Below are 13601 nucleotides of genomic sequence, written 5' to 3' on the forward strand. Positions count from 1 at the left end.
GGGGGAATCTTAAAAACAGAAAAAGTGACTTTGGTCAAAAGGTTAGCTCCCATGACAATACATCATGTACTAAAATCATGTGTTTGTGGGGAACTGTCTCAGAATGAATTCCAGAGTAATGTTATAGTATTGATAATAAACTGTGCTGAATCTATGTTTGTATAATACAGTTGATAATATGGATGTTTACCTTGGTGTGGGTGATAATGACAGCAGTCTCTGCTGAGTCATTGTTTGAGATGTGAACAATAGCATCTATCTGTTCCACTTGGGTGAGGAAAAGAGGCACATAATGGCTCACATGGACTAAGAATACTAATAAATATAAGCAAGTGAGTAGTCAACTGTCATCTTGCTTTAAGTTTTGTAATGATGACACACTAATGCTGCTGTTTTCAAGGAATACATTTTGTAGTGTTGTGGTGGGAGATTTTCAGTGCTGACATAAAAACTAGCACTCGGAACTTTTCTGTCTCACCGTCTGGGCCTAAATCTACAACATCTCGGAATCTAAAACAGATTACAGTCCATGCCGGCTTTAAGCACGCCGGCTTAAAGCACGTTTCGGACTCAAGAACGCCAAACGGCTCTTACCGAATTTTTGCTATAAAAATTACACGCCTTTAAGCACGGTAACTTCGGCTTCAAGCACGCTTCATTTACAAGACAGTCAATATTTTTATGATGACCTATCGAAGTTTGAACAGTCTACACCGCAGCAGTGGAGTGTGTCAAGAGAAACACAAAGAACGCAAGTGATGGAGACACGCACTCACACACACACGCAGAGAGGAAGGCAGATGCACACAGCCGCACGCGCGGACATAGGATCTAGCCTAGGCCTAGGGCAAAGCTACACACGACCCCCAAAAAAATGCAAAGAGAGTCGGGGAGACGAGAAAGGGAGGCTGGCTGCGATTTCACCTTTGACCCTCGCTATCCATTAATCCTGATTGTGTATCACGCGCGAGGTGGGATGAAGGCGGTGGTATGAGTGGCACAGCGGGCAGTGGTACGCAAAGCCGCAGTGTGTAGGCCTAGTGTGCTGTATCATGACTGGCCGTCTAAATTAAGTTTTCATTCCCCATTCGACCACAAAACAAAAACAAACAAGCAAACAAAAACTACCATGGCGGGTGTCTAAATAACAGTGCACACTTTAGCGGGACCCCTATAGGCCCTATACTTACAAACAAAGAGAAATAACACTGGAAATTTTCTACGTGAAAATCTCTGGATTATGTCTACTTCGCACTCAAGCACGTTTCGGCTTTAAGCATGCTTAAGCTTTCTCCCGACAACCGTGCTTAAAGCCGGCATGGACTGTACTGTTATGAAACTTGAAGAAAATAGGCTCAGAAATGCAACAGACAAAATGTGAAAAAAAAATAATTCAGTTGTCTGTAGCATTGTGGAAGTATTACCCATACTGCTTCACTTGTGATATGTACTTGATGTGAATGAAGTACCTCGGTACAGCTGAATAGAAGGCTTTTTATTTTCAAATCAGCTGAACGGAATTGTTATGTAATATGCATGCATTGTTACCAGATATGCCAATTGTCTAATGTAAAAATGCTGATGATTTTTTCATGTTAGTCATGAAAAATTTTTAACTTTTCATTTTGAACTCAGATAATAAAATATAAAATAGCACTACTTGTTTTCTGTTGCCTCTCACTCAAACATGTTTTTTTTTTATCTACACTGCCTACTTGTGTTAATATGGGCGTCACTTTTTTTCTGGACCTACATTGACCAAGACTCACCTGTCAACGACGAGGAATCTGCTGTTTTACTAAATGTGAAGCGTACTGACAAAATGAGTTATCTTCTCGGATTCAAGCCGTAAGGAAATAGATACATCGTACTTATCGCTGAAGTTTTTACAATTTATAAATAGGAAATAATGAAAGGCATGTTGTACTTTAAGAATATGGCATCAAAAGAAAAATCTTCAAATTTGACCCCCGTGTCGATTTTTGGCCAATATCTCTATTTGTGGAATGCGAGAAGTAACTCATTTTGTCAGCACGTCTCACAAATGTTTATTACTTTCCGGACCTTTGTTCGATACTGTAGTTGAACTCATTAACCTATAATAACTCAGCAGAGCTACACTTCTCCCTCCAAGACCTAACATTGACAACATACTCTATAGAATATTACAGCAACTGCAGCAAACCTGCACTTATCACTACATGGGTAGAAGGGCGAAGGCCCAGTTGTTGCTGGATCGATAACAACAGCAGCATAATAATAACTTAGCTATAAAGATGAATAAAAAGGGAGTCCACAGTCTTGTAGTTTAGGCCTAGTTACAACTGTTTGTACTGTTTGAACTGAGTCAACAGTTTCTCTCCCTTTCACTGACAAATACACAAATTGAAGCTGAGGGTGTCAGTTTCAGTTTGATAACTTTTAAACTTCAAAGCCAAAAGAAGAAAAAAACAACAATAACTAAATGATCCCCTTCCATACATGATAGAGAGCAGATCCTTTATTTTTAAATCTCTCCACTCTTGTATTAAGAACAGATTTAAATGTGCATGCCACCATCACTGTCCCCGAGTCCCATGCCTTACTGCACAGCACACCCTGACTGAAGTCACCAGCAGTTAGGGAGAGGAAGAAATACACACTCAGCTGTCTGACACCTCTGACATAGCACTATGTTTTATTTACCCCACTGAACAGCTGGTCAGAACACATGATAGAAAACCAACTCTTTAAAAAATAACTAACGCATGAAGTGAGTGTGACTGAAGTTTATTTCAAAGGACTCTTATCATTTATCATTAAAAATACTTGTAGTGACAAGATTTCAGTGATGTCACAAACTTCATTGAAAATTAAAATAATTACAACACACATTAACAGGACAATTAATACAACTTCTATCACCACTTGAAGAAAAAAAATATAATAGCTTAGCCAGAAACCATTAAATTAAATCAAGCATGGGCAAGAATGTCCAAATGACAGGCCAGAATAAGCCATTTCGAATATTTCATGGGCCAAAGCAAAAGACAATTGGGTGAAATCGGTTGAAATAAAAAAATTAGACAAAACACACAATTTAGTGTGTCACTCAAGGTCATTTCATGGGATAAAATATTAGATCCATTGCTGACATTGGGTCACAAAAATGGACTCTAATTTTCAAGACCAACACTTTTGTTTTTATCAATTATAAACCCATAACAGGCCACATTCACTATTAATTACTGGGTTGCAGGTTTCAAAATACTGAAATTGCTTGTGGATTGGATCTGGCCTGCAAGCCATAGTTTGCCCATGTCTACATTATTCAATAAAATTCTGATAAAATAAATAGTGCTTTTGTACTCAGGAAAAAGACTGTTGCTTCCCTGCTGAAGAAAGACTAACTTTAGTCACCACAACAGTAAAAGCTTCTATTTATTCCAAGTCCTGTGACCTTTTGGTCACACTCCACTCCATATATATATATTATAAGACAATAAAAAAATGTATCGAGTACAGGGGATAAAATCAGTGGCTGAACCCACAAGTTTTCTGAGCTTGAACACTGTTTCACATAGTTCAAGTTGCAAAGCAAGCTTCTCAGTTGTGTATTCTAACACAGAGACATGTTTTCCAACATGCACAGATGACATTATGTCTGCTCAAAAATTTGTCAACAGAATCTGACAGCATCAGCTCTCCTGACACGCCAAACTAAGGCCAGTCATAAGCAGCTGTCTATGAATGCAAGCCTTGATATAATATATTTATTTCCCCGCAACTTTTTAAAATACACCAGCCAACCCAGTTGAAAACCATTTCATTAAGTTCATAGGACTTACAAGGAGGAAACATTTTCAGAAAAAAAGGGCTGAAGAGAAAACAACAACCAAAAACATACAAATCTGAGCATGTTTCACACAAAAACTGCACTTAAAATTGAACATCCTTCACCTAAGGAAACCACATCCTTTGCATCCTAAGAATCATTGAAAAATAACCACCAAAAACAGAAAGAAAAAAGATAAATTGATTTGAGAAATAAAGCATTCTTTCTTTTCACTCATCTTTATCAACACATTTTCTCTCCATAACGACAACACAAATTGCATTCAGGCATCTACATCTATGAAAAATAAAGTCACAAAAGTCACTGTCAAGGCAGTCTAAATCATTTAGAATTCAGTCATTATTCATGACAGATGTAGCAATTGCCCAAAACAAAAATTGTAAATGTACAGAACCGCACCTTGCATACTCACTACCAGCCAGCATTCCCACGAGTGCACTGTCTGTCCGAACACAATACTCAAAAAAAAAGTTTTAAATACACACATAAGATACACACATACAACACAGTAAATATAGATTTGATTTGTTTTACAGTTTGACAGGCAAAGATACGTGACATAGGGATATCATGCTTGTTGTGATAAGCGTCTTTATCTCCTCACTATTATTATGTAGAACAAACGCCCTTAAAGGGTTCGAAAACTTATGATGATCAAAACTACATGACAAAACTAAGGTGAAATTCACATGAATCCTGGGCACTGCACATGTCCTCTGCATCACAAGGCTAAAAAATTTCAGGTCAAATTTAGGAAATGACAGACCACCAGAAAATGATCTTCATGTGTCAATGACAATCTTCTACAGTCAGATGACCTTAAGAAAAGATTAAATGATCCCTGTAAGTACACAAAATTAAACCTATGCAGCCCCCTTCTTTGGCTTACAATACTGAACAAACACCCTGTGTCAAAAACAAATTATCTTCCCCTAAAAAAACTACACCAAAAAAACAACAAGAAAAAAACCCAAACAAAAAACAAAACTACACCAAAAAGAAATCGCCCTTCATAGTTATCCCCTGACCAGTAAACAACCCCCCCCCCCGTCATTATTTCACAAAAAAACAATACACTACACACCTCATCTTACTAATACAACAAATTAATCCTGCGTCTACAACACAAAACACCCTTTGAAAAAACACAAATTGACATCAGCACAAAATCCATTGACCAACACACACACCGCCACAACAGCCCAACCCACTCTTGTCTCACACCATCACAGACACACCACGATACAACATCACGCTTCAACGCCACAGCAGTCTGCCGACACAATTATCTGTCCGTGAAGTTGAACATGTTGCCAAACTTGCCAGAAGCCCCCTGTTGGAACTGTTTCATCATACTCTGTAGGCCTTGCATGCCACCTGTAGAACACACCGTAGGAAAAAAAAAGTTTTAGTTTAGTTTAAGTAAGAGTTTTACAACACTTACAACTCAATAAGGTCATGTAAGTGCCAAAGATTAGAAGTGTTACAAGGGATTAACAAACCCAAAATAAGAAGGACAAATTAAGGAAGAAAGATATTTGATAGGAAAGAAGGAGCAAACCACACCAGAGCACCTGCCAATCATCCCCGAAAGTTGAAAGAGGAAAAAAAACAACCCAAAATAAATATAATTAAAAAACAAAAAAAACAAAAAAACAAAAAACAACTTGAACACAAAAACTGCCATGTAGAGCCAGGAAGAAGCAAACATCTCTGACATTCACACAGAAATCAAAGAGACAATATAAAAGTAGGATGACTTTCGCGTGAAGCTCTCCAACCACAAGCATGGAAGAACAGTGCTACTAGTACTAGCAGTACGGCATTTGTCTAAAGCACAGCCTATTTAACACTTTGCCATCATATTTGGGGGAAAATCCAAAGAAACTGGGTGGTGAACATCCCCAGTCGGTGAGATGAGGCGACAAAGTGTTACACCATTTCAAGGGAGACACAAAAATTAAAACAGACACAGCTGAGTGAGTTTCATTCTAATCATACTCCCACTGCGACAATCATTAAAAATTTTCTCCAGCTCATAAAACCCCCCCCCATCTATGACCAACAGCCGAGCAATTTTTCTACTTGAGTTTTATTCCTCACCAAATACACAAGAAATCTTGTTCAGTGCATAATTTTCTATCAGATGTGCCAGAACTAATAACTTAACAAGACAAATCACTATACTATAGGTATATATTTTTCTTAGAAGCATAAAAAAACAACTGCCAACTGAGAAGAGATAAGCCTGTATTATAACACTGTTATAACAGAGGCCCTCAACATAAGCTGACAGTAATCACATAGAAGACACCACTGACCCATTTGTTGCAAGACCCGCGGGTCCATCATCTTGGCCATCTGCTGGTTCAGTTTTGTGATCTGACCCTGGTTCACATTCCTGTTCATGTCACCGCCTGTAGAAAAAACCCCCATCAAGTTAGTTCTTTATACATCCCCATAAATAAACAAGTGGAAGACCATAATAATTCATCTTTAAGTAAGTGGAAGAATTTATAATATATCTTTAATAAGTGGAAGAATTTATAATATATCTTTAATAAGTGGAAGAATGTATAATATATCTTTAATAAGTGGAAGAATGTATAATATATCTTTAATAAGTGGAAGAATTTATAATATATCTTTAATAAGTGGAAGAATTTATAATATATCTTTCATAAGTGGAAGAATTTAATAATATAATTCATTAAGTAAGTGAGTGGAAGACCATAATAATATAACAAACTAGCTCAGACTTGAAAATCATGCTGAACATGAGGTGTAAAAATGACACTTTTAACTCCCTAACCTTGTCTTTTAGATGCTAGGCAAGAGACTCTTCACTAAAAATCTTCCAATTTTGAATCCTGCGTCATTAACATTTATATGACTTCATGCCTAAAAAGAACAAAAACATTTTTTAAAAAATATATGTTCGAAGAGATCACAGTAACCTACCCTTAAAGAGTCCCCGGATGCCTCCCATTTTCTTGACCATCTGGGCAAACTTCTTGTACTGAGTGAGAAGTTCGTTGACCTCACGAGCCGAGACACCAGCTCCCCTCGCCACACGATTCACTCGGCCTTGGCTGCGAGAGAACAGTTTCTCCCCCTCCAAGCTGTCCAGTTCTGAGGAAAGCAGTACAGTACAGTCAAAGTCAAAGCCAAGAAAAATGAACTTCTTCTTGATTTTCTTCAACAAAAGAAATGCTGAAAACAAGCTCCATAAAAAAGAAATTAGTGCCTGCGTTAACACTAAATTTAACTTGAGACAAAATTCTCAAATATATAGAGAGAAATTAACTTATACCTTGAACGAAAAAAAATTAGGGAGGGGCGGGGGTAAAAGAAATCAGAACAAAAAAAGAAACTAGAGATGCAAAATCTATTACTTCATTTTCAGCAGTTTTAAGCCTTATTTAGAGAAACTAAGAGAAATGTTATCCTCTCAAATATCCACAAATATATATTTTTTTTTTACTGAACTAGGCTGTCATAGTCCAGCAAACAGTCACGACATCAATCACTTTGGTTAAGGTATCAAAGTGAGCTATAAAAACATGAAATCTACATGTAGACATCTATGGTAATAAAACAAAAGACAGAATTTCCCTAATCCTTTTTGACGTCTTGCTACTTGTGGCGTCGGTGGCCTAGTGGTTATGCTCTCGGACTCGCAACCGTAAGGTTCGAATCCCGTCAGGGGCCCAACGTTGTGTCCTTGGGAAAGGCACTTAGCACAAATTTTCCTCACTTCACCCAGGTGGAAATGGGTACCCGGCTATAGACAGTCAGTTTGATAGTGTTTGAGCGCGTGAAATCCGCAGCTTGCACTGTATGCTTCCGCGGAAGCTGAGAATGTTTCTGGGTGTTCTCAGAGGGTCTGCTGGGGTAATAATAGTTGTAAAGCGCATAGAGCATGCTCTTGAGCATGGATATGTGCTATATAAATGCAATTATTATAATAATTATTATTACTTTCTGAACTTGCATAAAAGATTGAGTTGCATCGTTACCTCTATTTGGATCATATTTGACAATGAGGCAAAAGACCCTGTCCCCGACTCCCAACAGATGTTTCTAGATTTGTTTTTTTCCGGGGACTTTTAACGTCTTTCCGCCCACCTGAGGAGAATGTTTACAAAGACTCCCTGCCTCAAAGAGAGCCATACGGTGATAAACCATACTATGGGCAGATACGTGTTTAAAGAAAAAGCTGCCAAATGCCTAAGACCGGTCTGAAAAATTCTCTTTCTCGAGTAGGATCAAAGCAAGTAATTAAATATTAGCAGAAAAGAATAAACTTGGTGATACAAAAAGTAATAAAAGGAGTGCCAAGATAGTATAGAGGTCAGAAAAGGAAAAAGGAAGATGTAAAGAACTATCTGAGAGATACTCCAGGAGCAGTCGACAAGACATCCCGCTATCTGCACAGGCAAAGAGATTGAGCAAAAGAAGACAGTAACAACGTTACCCTGGTCATTCATACTGTCCATGATTGTCATCAATTTTTTCAGGCGAGCCTTCGACTCCTGTTCACTGCCCTTGGTCATAAAGTCTGAGCTGAATCCTGGGATCATACCCTGTGATATGAATGTTTTAAAAGAAAAACAAATTCTAGTTTTAGTTTTAGTAAACATTTTAAGGCACTTGCAACACACTAAGGTCATTAAAATGCTGAAGATTAAAGGTGTTAGTGTTAACAGAAGGTAACATACAAAAAAAAAAGAGGGAGGAGAGAGAAGCTTAATAGATTGATAGGAAAGAAAGATCTGATGGAATTAGAAACTAAGTCATCCACTCACCATTGGCTAGCAAATATTGGTGGAAAAGAATCCATGATTTAAAAAAGACCCCCCCCAAAAAAACAACAACAACAACAAACAAACAAAACAAAAACCAAAACAACAACAAAATGAAACAAACAACAAAAAAGCCCCAAAAATTAAAATAAACAAAGAAATAAAACCTGAGAGAGATGTCAAAGAAGCAAGACCTGCCACTAGCACCCTTAACCCACTTTTGAAAGGCACAATGAAAATACAAGAACAAAAAAAATTAACTTCTAAAATCATATCAACATAAAACCAACAAGGGGAATTAACACTCTCTTGTCTTCTTCACATACAAATTTCAGTTATAAAAACTAACCAATTGCATGCATCACAGGACAACATATCGTTGCATTTTATTATTTTTTATGCCAACAAAATCATTCGCAGAAAGAAATAACTTAATTATAAATGGTCCCACAATGGTAAAACAGATTCATTTCAATACTATAACAAATAAATGGAATGTTGTGAATTTTTGTAAATTAAAATGTTTATTTCTACGCTCTATTCCTATAATAGACTTAAAAAACAACTGAACTAACAATGGAAAAAAAATCTTGAATAAAAATAAATCATAAATTTGTTTCTTAAAGGGTGAATTACTTACCATAATTTGACTGAAAGGTCCCATTTTCATGATGTTCTGGAATTGTTCGTACATGTCTCTCAAGGTAAACTGACCTAAAAATGAAGGAGGGGAGGTAATCGATACAAATGTACTCAATATTCAAGGGATACAACTTTACACGGTAAGGGAGATAATAACCCCCAAAATATCAGTAAAGGCACAAAGCGCAATCTGTTCTGGTTCTATAAGTGAACGAGGAGTTATCCTCCTCCCTTTACCTTGTACACATTGAATACACTATAGAGAAGAGCTATCAGTATCAAATTTCAAGCTTTACAATTAACCCAAGGAATTTCTGTATTTGATATTCAACCCATCAAAATCAAAACGGATCTCTATACCCAGGTGGTAGGGGTTATAAACGAACACCCCCACTACTACTTGTAGCGATCTAAGCAACCTGACATACAGGCTACATACTGGAGCTACGTGCTCCCCTTTGCCTGTGGGAAAGTCCCCAGACCAGCGGTAGAAAGTACCCTCTGAGGAGAGTCATCCAGGTCTCTATAGAGTCTGTATACGGCTGGGAGGTTCTCTGAACCGAGCTAGGCTTGAGACTGGTTATAGTCATAGCATAGTTATGCAGGTGGCCGGCTTCTGCTTCACTGACACAATGGGGCTTATGTCTTAGATAGCTCTCTTTTTGCTAGACTTTTGTTAAACTTCCTAAGTCTCCAATAACTTAAAAATTTTGTAGATTTTTTTTTCACTGGCATAATGGCTTCTCGAGAATTTTGTAAATTTTAAAAATTCCACTTTCATCTGAAATGAACCCATAACACTGAATTCCACTGCTAGAGTGTCACTTTAGTTAAATACAGTTTAGCATGTACATGGCGAAATTGGCAGGACCTGAAAATTTTCTTGTAAGTACAAAAATCTAGCAATGCACATGTTTTAAATATAAAGAATATATGACATGAATAAAAGTGAAAATTCAGAACCTGAAAATCTGTTAGCTATGTGCGTGTTTTGCAAGGTACGTGTCCGCTTTGTGATTGTTTGTTATTATGTGTGTGCTAGACAGTTCTTAACTCTTCATGTCCAGTGAGCCGGTGGGAGCGGCTTGGTGTTAACTGGGTTTAGCCCGGCTAACTACACTAGCCTTCATTAAATACACATGAAAGTATTATTTCATGACATCAACCAAAATTATGGTCGCAAATGCCGAAAATAGGTCTTTTTCTGTTTGTACTTTCATTTTGTAGCGTTTGTGCGGGCGCATATGCTAGATTTGACGGCTTGTTTCCCAACAGCTGATTTTCTGTGTCTAATTTGTTTGTGTCAATTACGGAGATTACCTTGGCTGAAGATTGCTCCTGAAATGATTATAGTGGCAGTTTTCTTTTTGGATCATACTGAGACAAAATTTTCGTTCAATTTGGGTATCATAAATCTAGATCTAGATCCATACCTCCCTAATTCAAGATCCAAAAATGTGTAAAAGAAAAGACGATCTTGAGTAATTTGAGACAAAAAAGTGTAATCACACACACACAGGTAGATTCTAGATTTCTGGATGCTCTGACTTGCAACAAATTTAGCGCAGTCATTAAGAAGAGGCCTGATCCGTGTGTTGCTTGTTAATAACGGGCCTATCGCATATCATGCACACAGCACTGCAAAGCGAAGGGGAGATAATTCCAAATCCACCTGGCGACAAGCCCCATCCAAGCCTGAGCAGTACTTCCATCATTTGGTGTAATTAATTAACATTTTACAGACATCGAACTGGCTAGTTTGTGGGAGGGAAAAATGGGTAATTTTCTACACATTTGTACTTTAGTAATCAGGGCCATTTTTGTGTAATAATTACACAAAAAGTGTAAAACTAGGGAGGTATGTAGATGTTGGATCTTACTGAGGCTTTATTCAGGTTAGTTCATCATAATAATTATGTAGGCCTATGTGAATGTGACTTTTTTATATGTAGTTATTGTACACTTTATCTTACACCGGGATACTTCAAAGAATTACTCAAAATTACTTTGAAAATGTGCAAAATGACAGTTTTCATATTTAGGTATATTCAAACAAAACTATAAATGTAAGCCTTTGATTTAACAAAGTGTGTATATATTAGACCTGAATGTGAGCCTCAACCAGATTGTATGAAAATTTTGCGCATACCACCCCCCAAATAAAACAATCGATTTCCCTCCATAAGAGCTTTAGTGGGTGTCATAAAAGGAAGAACTTCCGTGTAACGAGTGACCACCTTAACAACACAATAAAGAGACCTAACCCTAACCCTAACCCAAACCCTAAGCCTAACCGAAACCCTAACCTTAACCTTACACTTAAAAGTAGCCTTTTACTCTACTTTGTCTCATTTTGGTCGCTCGTTACGAAAGTCCTCCCTCATAAAATAGCAGCACTTGTAGAGGTACATGATGGGGGCATGGGCCCCCAAAAAAGAATCTGCAATGGCCCTTTAGAAATGCAAAAAAAGTTAGCAAAAGTCCAAAATGTAAAAAAAACTACACCCCAAAACAAACAAGGAGCATAATGGCCTACATTGCAATGTAGGGTTTGATACAATTTATAACACAATAGAATTGGAATACATGAATCCTCCATAAATATAGTAATCTAAATAAATCTAGATCTATATTCTAGATCTATATCTAGTAGAGCAAGTGAATAGGAATAGAAATAGAAATTCTAGGCCTTGAACGAAATCCGCATCCGAACAGAGGGACTCAGCTGATGAGCCTTCTAATAATTTACGTACTTGATGAAATGCTGTTTTACCAACAACATTACAGCAAAACCTATAATAGGGTTAGGCATTATAGAATTGGAATAATCCTCCATTTACGTCTATAATGTTCTATACATAAACCTAGATAGACCTGCATGTGAGCCTCAACCAGATTGTCTGAAAATTTTGCGCACCCCCCCTCCCCCCAAAAAAGCCTTTGTGGGTGTCATATGGAAGGACATCCGAGTAACGAGCGACCACCCCAACAAACACAATAAAGAAGAGACCTAACCCTAACCCTACCCCCAAAAAGAACCTGCAACGGGCCTCATGTAAAAAGGCCAAAACAAGTCCTAAATGAAAAAAAAATATTTTTAATTTAAAAAACCACACTCCAAAACAAACAAGGAGCATATAGATCTAGATCTAGATTCTGGATCTATATATGGCTTACATCTACATTGCTATAGGGTTTGATACAATAAACAATAGAATTGGAATATGAATCCTCCATATAGATCTAGTAATCTAAATAAATCTAGATCTAGATCTCGTAGAACAAGTGAATAGGAATAGGCCTTGAACTAGAAATCCGCATCCGATTCCGAACAGAGGGACTCAGCTGAGTCTAGATTCTAGATCTAGATCTAGATCTTTACTAGATCTAGATGTAGATTCTAGATCTCTAGAATCTAAATAAATAAATAATTCACCCACCTGATGAAATGCTTATTTTTACCAATGTAAATATTACAGCACAACTTATGATATGGTTTGACACAATAGAATTGGAATATGAATCCTCCATTGAGGTCTATAATGATCTATAAAAATCTAGATCTAGATTCTAGATCTAGATTCTATTAGAACAAGAGAGTTGGACTTGAATGAATCCACACGATCTGAACAATTGAATTAGTCAACAAACGAAATTCAAAATGGCCGCTCGAGCACGAAACTGCAAGTAGATAATTTAAGTTGTTGTCCTTTTTCGTATTCGCATTTCTACTTAGGTTCCGACAATTATGTCGGAAACGCTGACGTCGGCAGTCGGCGGTGCGCGCGTCGGCGGTCGGCACGAAAACGAAAGTGCCGACGAAGCCGACGGGAGAAAAGGGGGTCGCTGGCAGTCGGCCAGGCCTCGCACTACCCACATTGACTGATACAGGCGGGCCTAGCGATAGCATCGGCCGGTTCGCAGGTCGGGTCGCGATTGTTGGATTTCAGACGATTGTCGGCAAACATGCAGGTCTAACCTAGATCTAATAGAACAAGTGAGTAGGCCTTTTGACATGATCAAAAGAATTGGTCAACAGACGAAATTCAAAATGGTCACTCGAGCACGAAACTGAAAGTAGATCTAACTTAGGTCGTCGTCCTTTTTCGTATTCGTATTTCTACTCAGTTTCCGACAATTATGTCGGAAACGCCGACGTCGGCACGAAAACGAAAGTGCAAACCAAGTCGACTGGAGAAAAGGGCGCGCTGGCAATCGGCTAAACCTCATACTTTGCACATTGCCTAATACAGGTGGCCTAGCGATAGCATCGGCCAGGTGGTGGGTCGGGTCGCGATCATCGGATTTCAGACGATTGT

At 37.9% G+C, this 13601-nt stretch overlaps 2 protein-coding genes across 2 annotated transcripts in view; both read right to left on the reverse strand.

Annotated features, from left to right (window-relative positions):
- LOC101855685 (signal recognition particle 54 kDa protein-like) overlaps positions 1 to 1428 on the reverse strand; it is an 8621-nt gene extending 7193 nt beyond the window's left edge. The window contains exons 1-2 of the mRNA XM_005089167.2: positions 1425 to 1428; positions 191 to 315 (exon numbers count right to left, since the gene is read on the reverse strand). Of these exons, the coding sequence (XP_005089224.2) occupies positions 191 to 315; positions 1425 to 1428 (129 nt within the window). The remainder of the gene's footprint in view (positions 1 to 190; positions 316 to 1424) is intronic.
- A 1325-nt stretch (positions 1429 to 2753) lies between these two features.
- LOC101848250 (signal recognition particle 54 kDa protein) overlaps positions 2754 to 13601 on the reverse strand; it is a gene marked incomplete at its 5' end in the record, with an annotated part of 23584 nt that continues 12736 nt past the window's right edge. Inside the window, 5 exon segments of the mRNA XM_013079311.1 lie at positions 2754 to 5212; positions 6157 to 6252; positions 6797 to 6967; positions 8313 to 8421; positions 9281 to 9354. Of these exon segments, the coding sequence (XP_012934765.1) occupies positions 5121 to 5212; positions 6157 to 6252; positions 6797 to 6967; positions 8313 to 8421; positions 9281 to 9354 (542 nt within the window). The 3' untranslated portion in view covers positions 2754 to 5120.

The sequence above is a fragment of the Aplysia californica genome, unplaced genomic scaffold (genome assembly GCF_000002075.1).
Source record: "Aplysia californica isolate F4 #8 unplaced genomic scaffold, AplCal3.0 scaffold00003, whole genome shotgun sequence".
NCBI lineage: Eukaryota > Metazoa > Mollusca > Gastropoda > Aplysiida > Aplysiidae > Aplysia > Aplysia californica.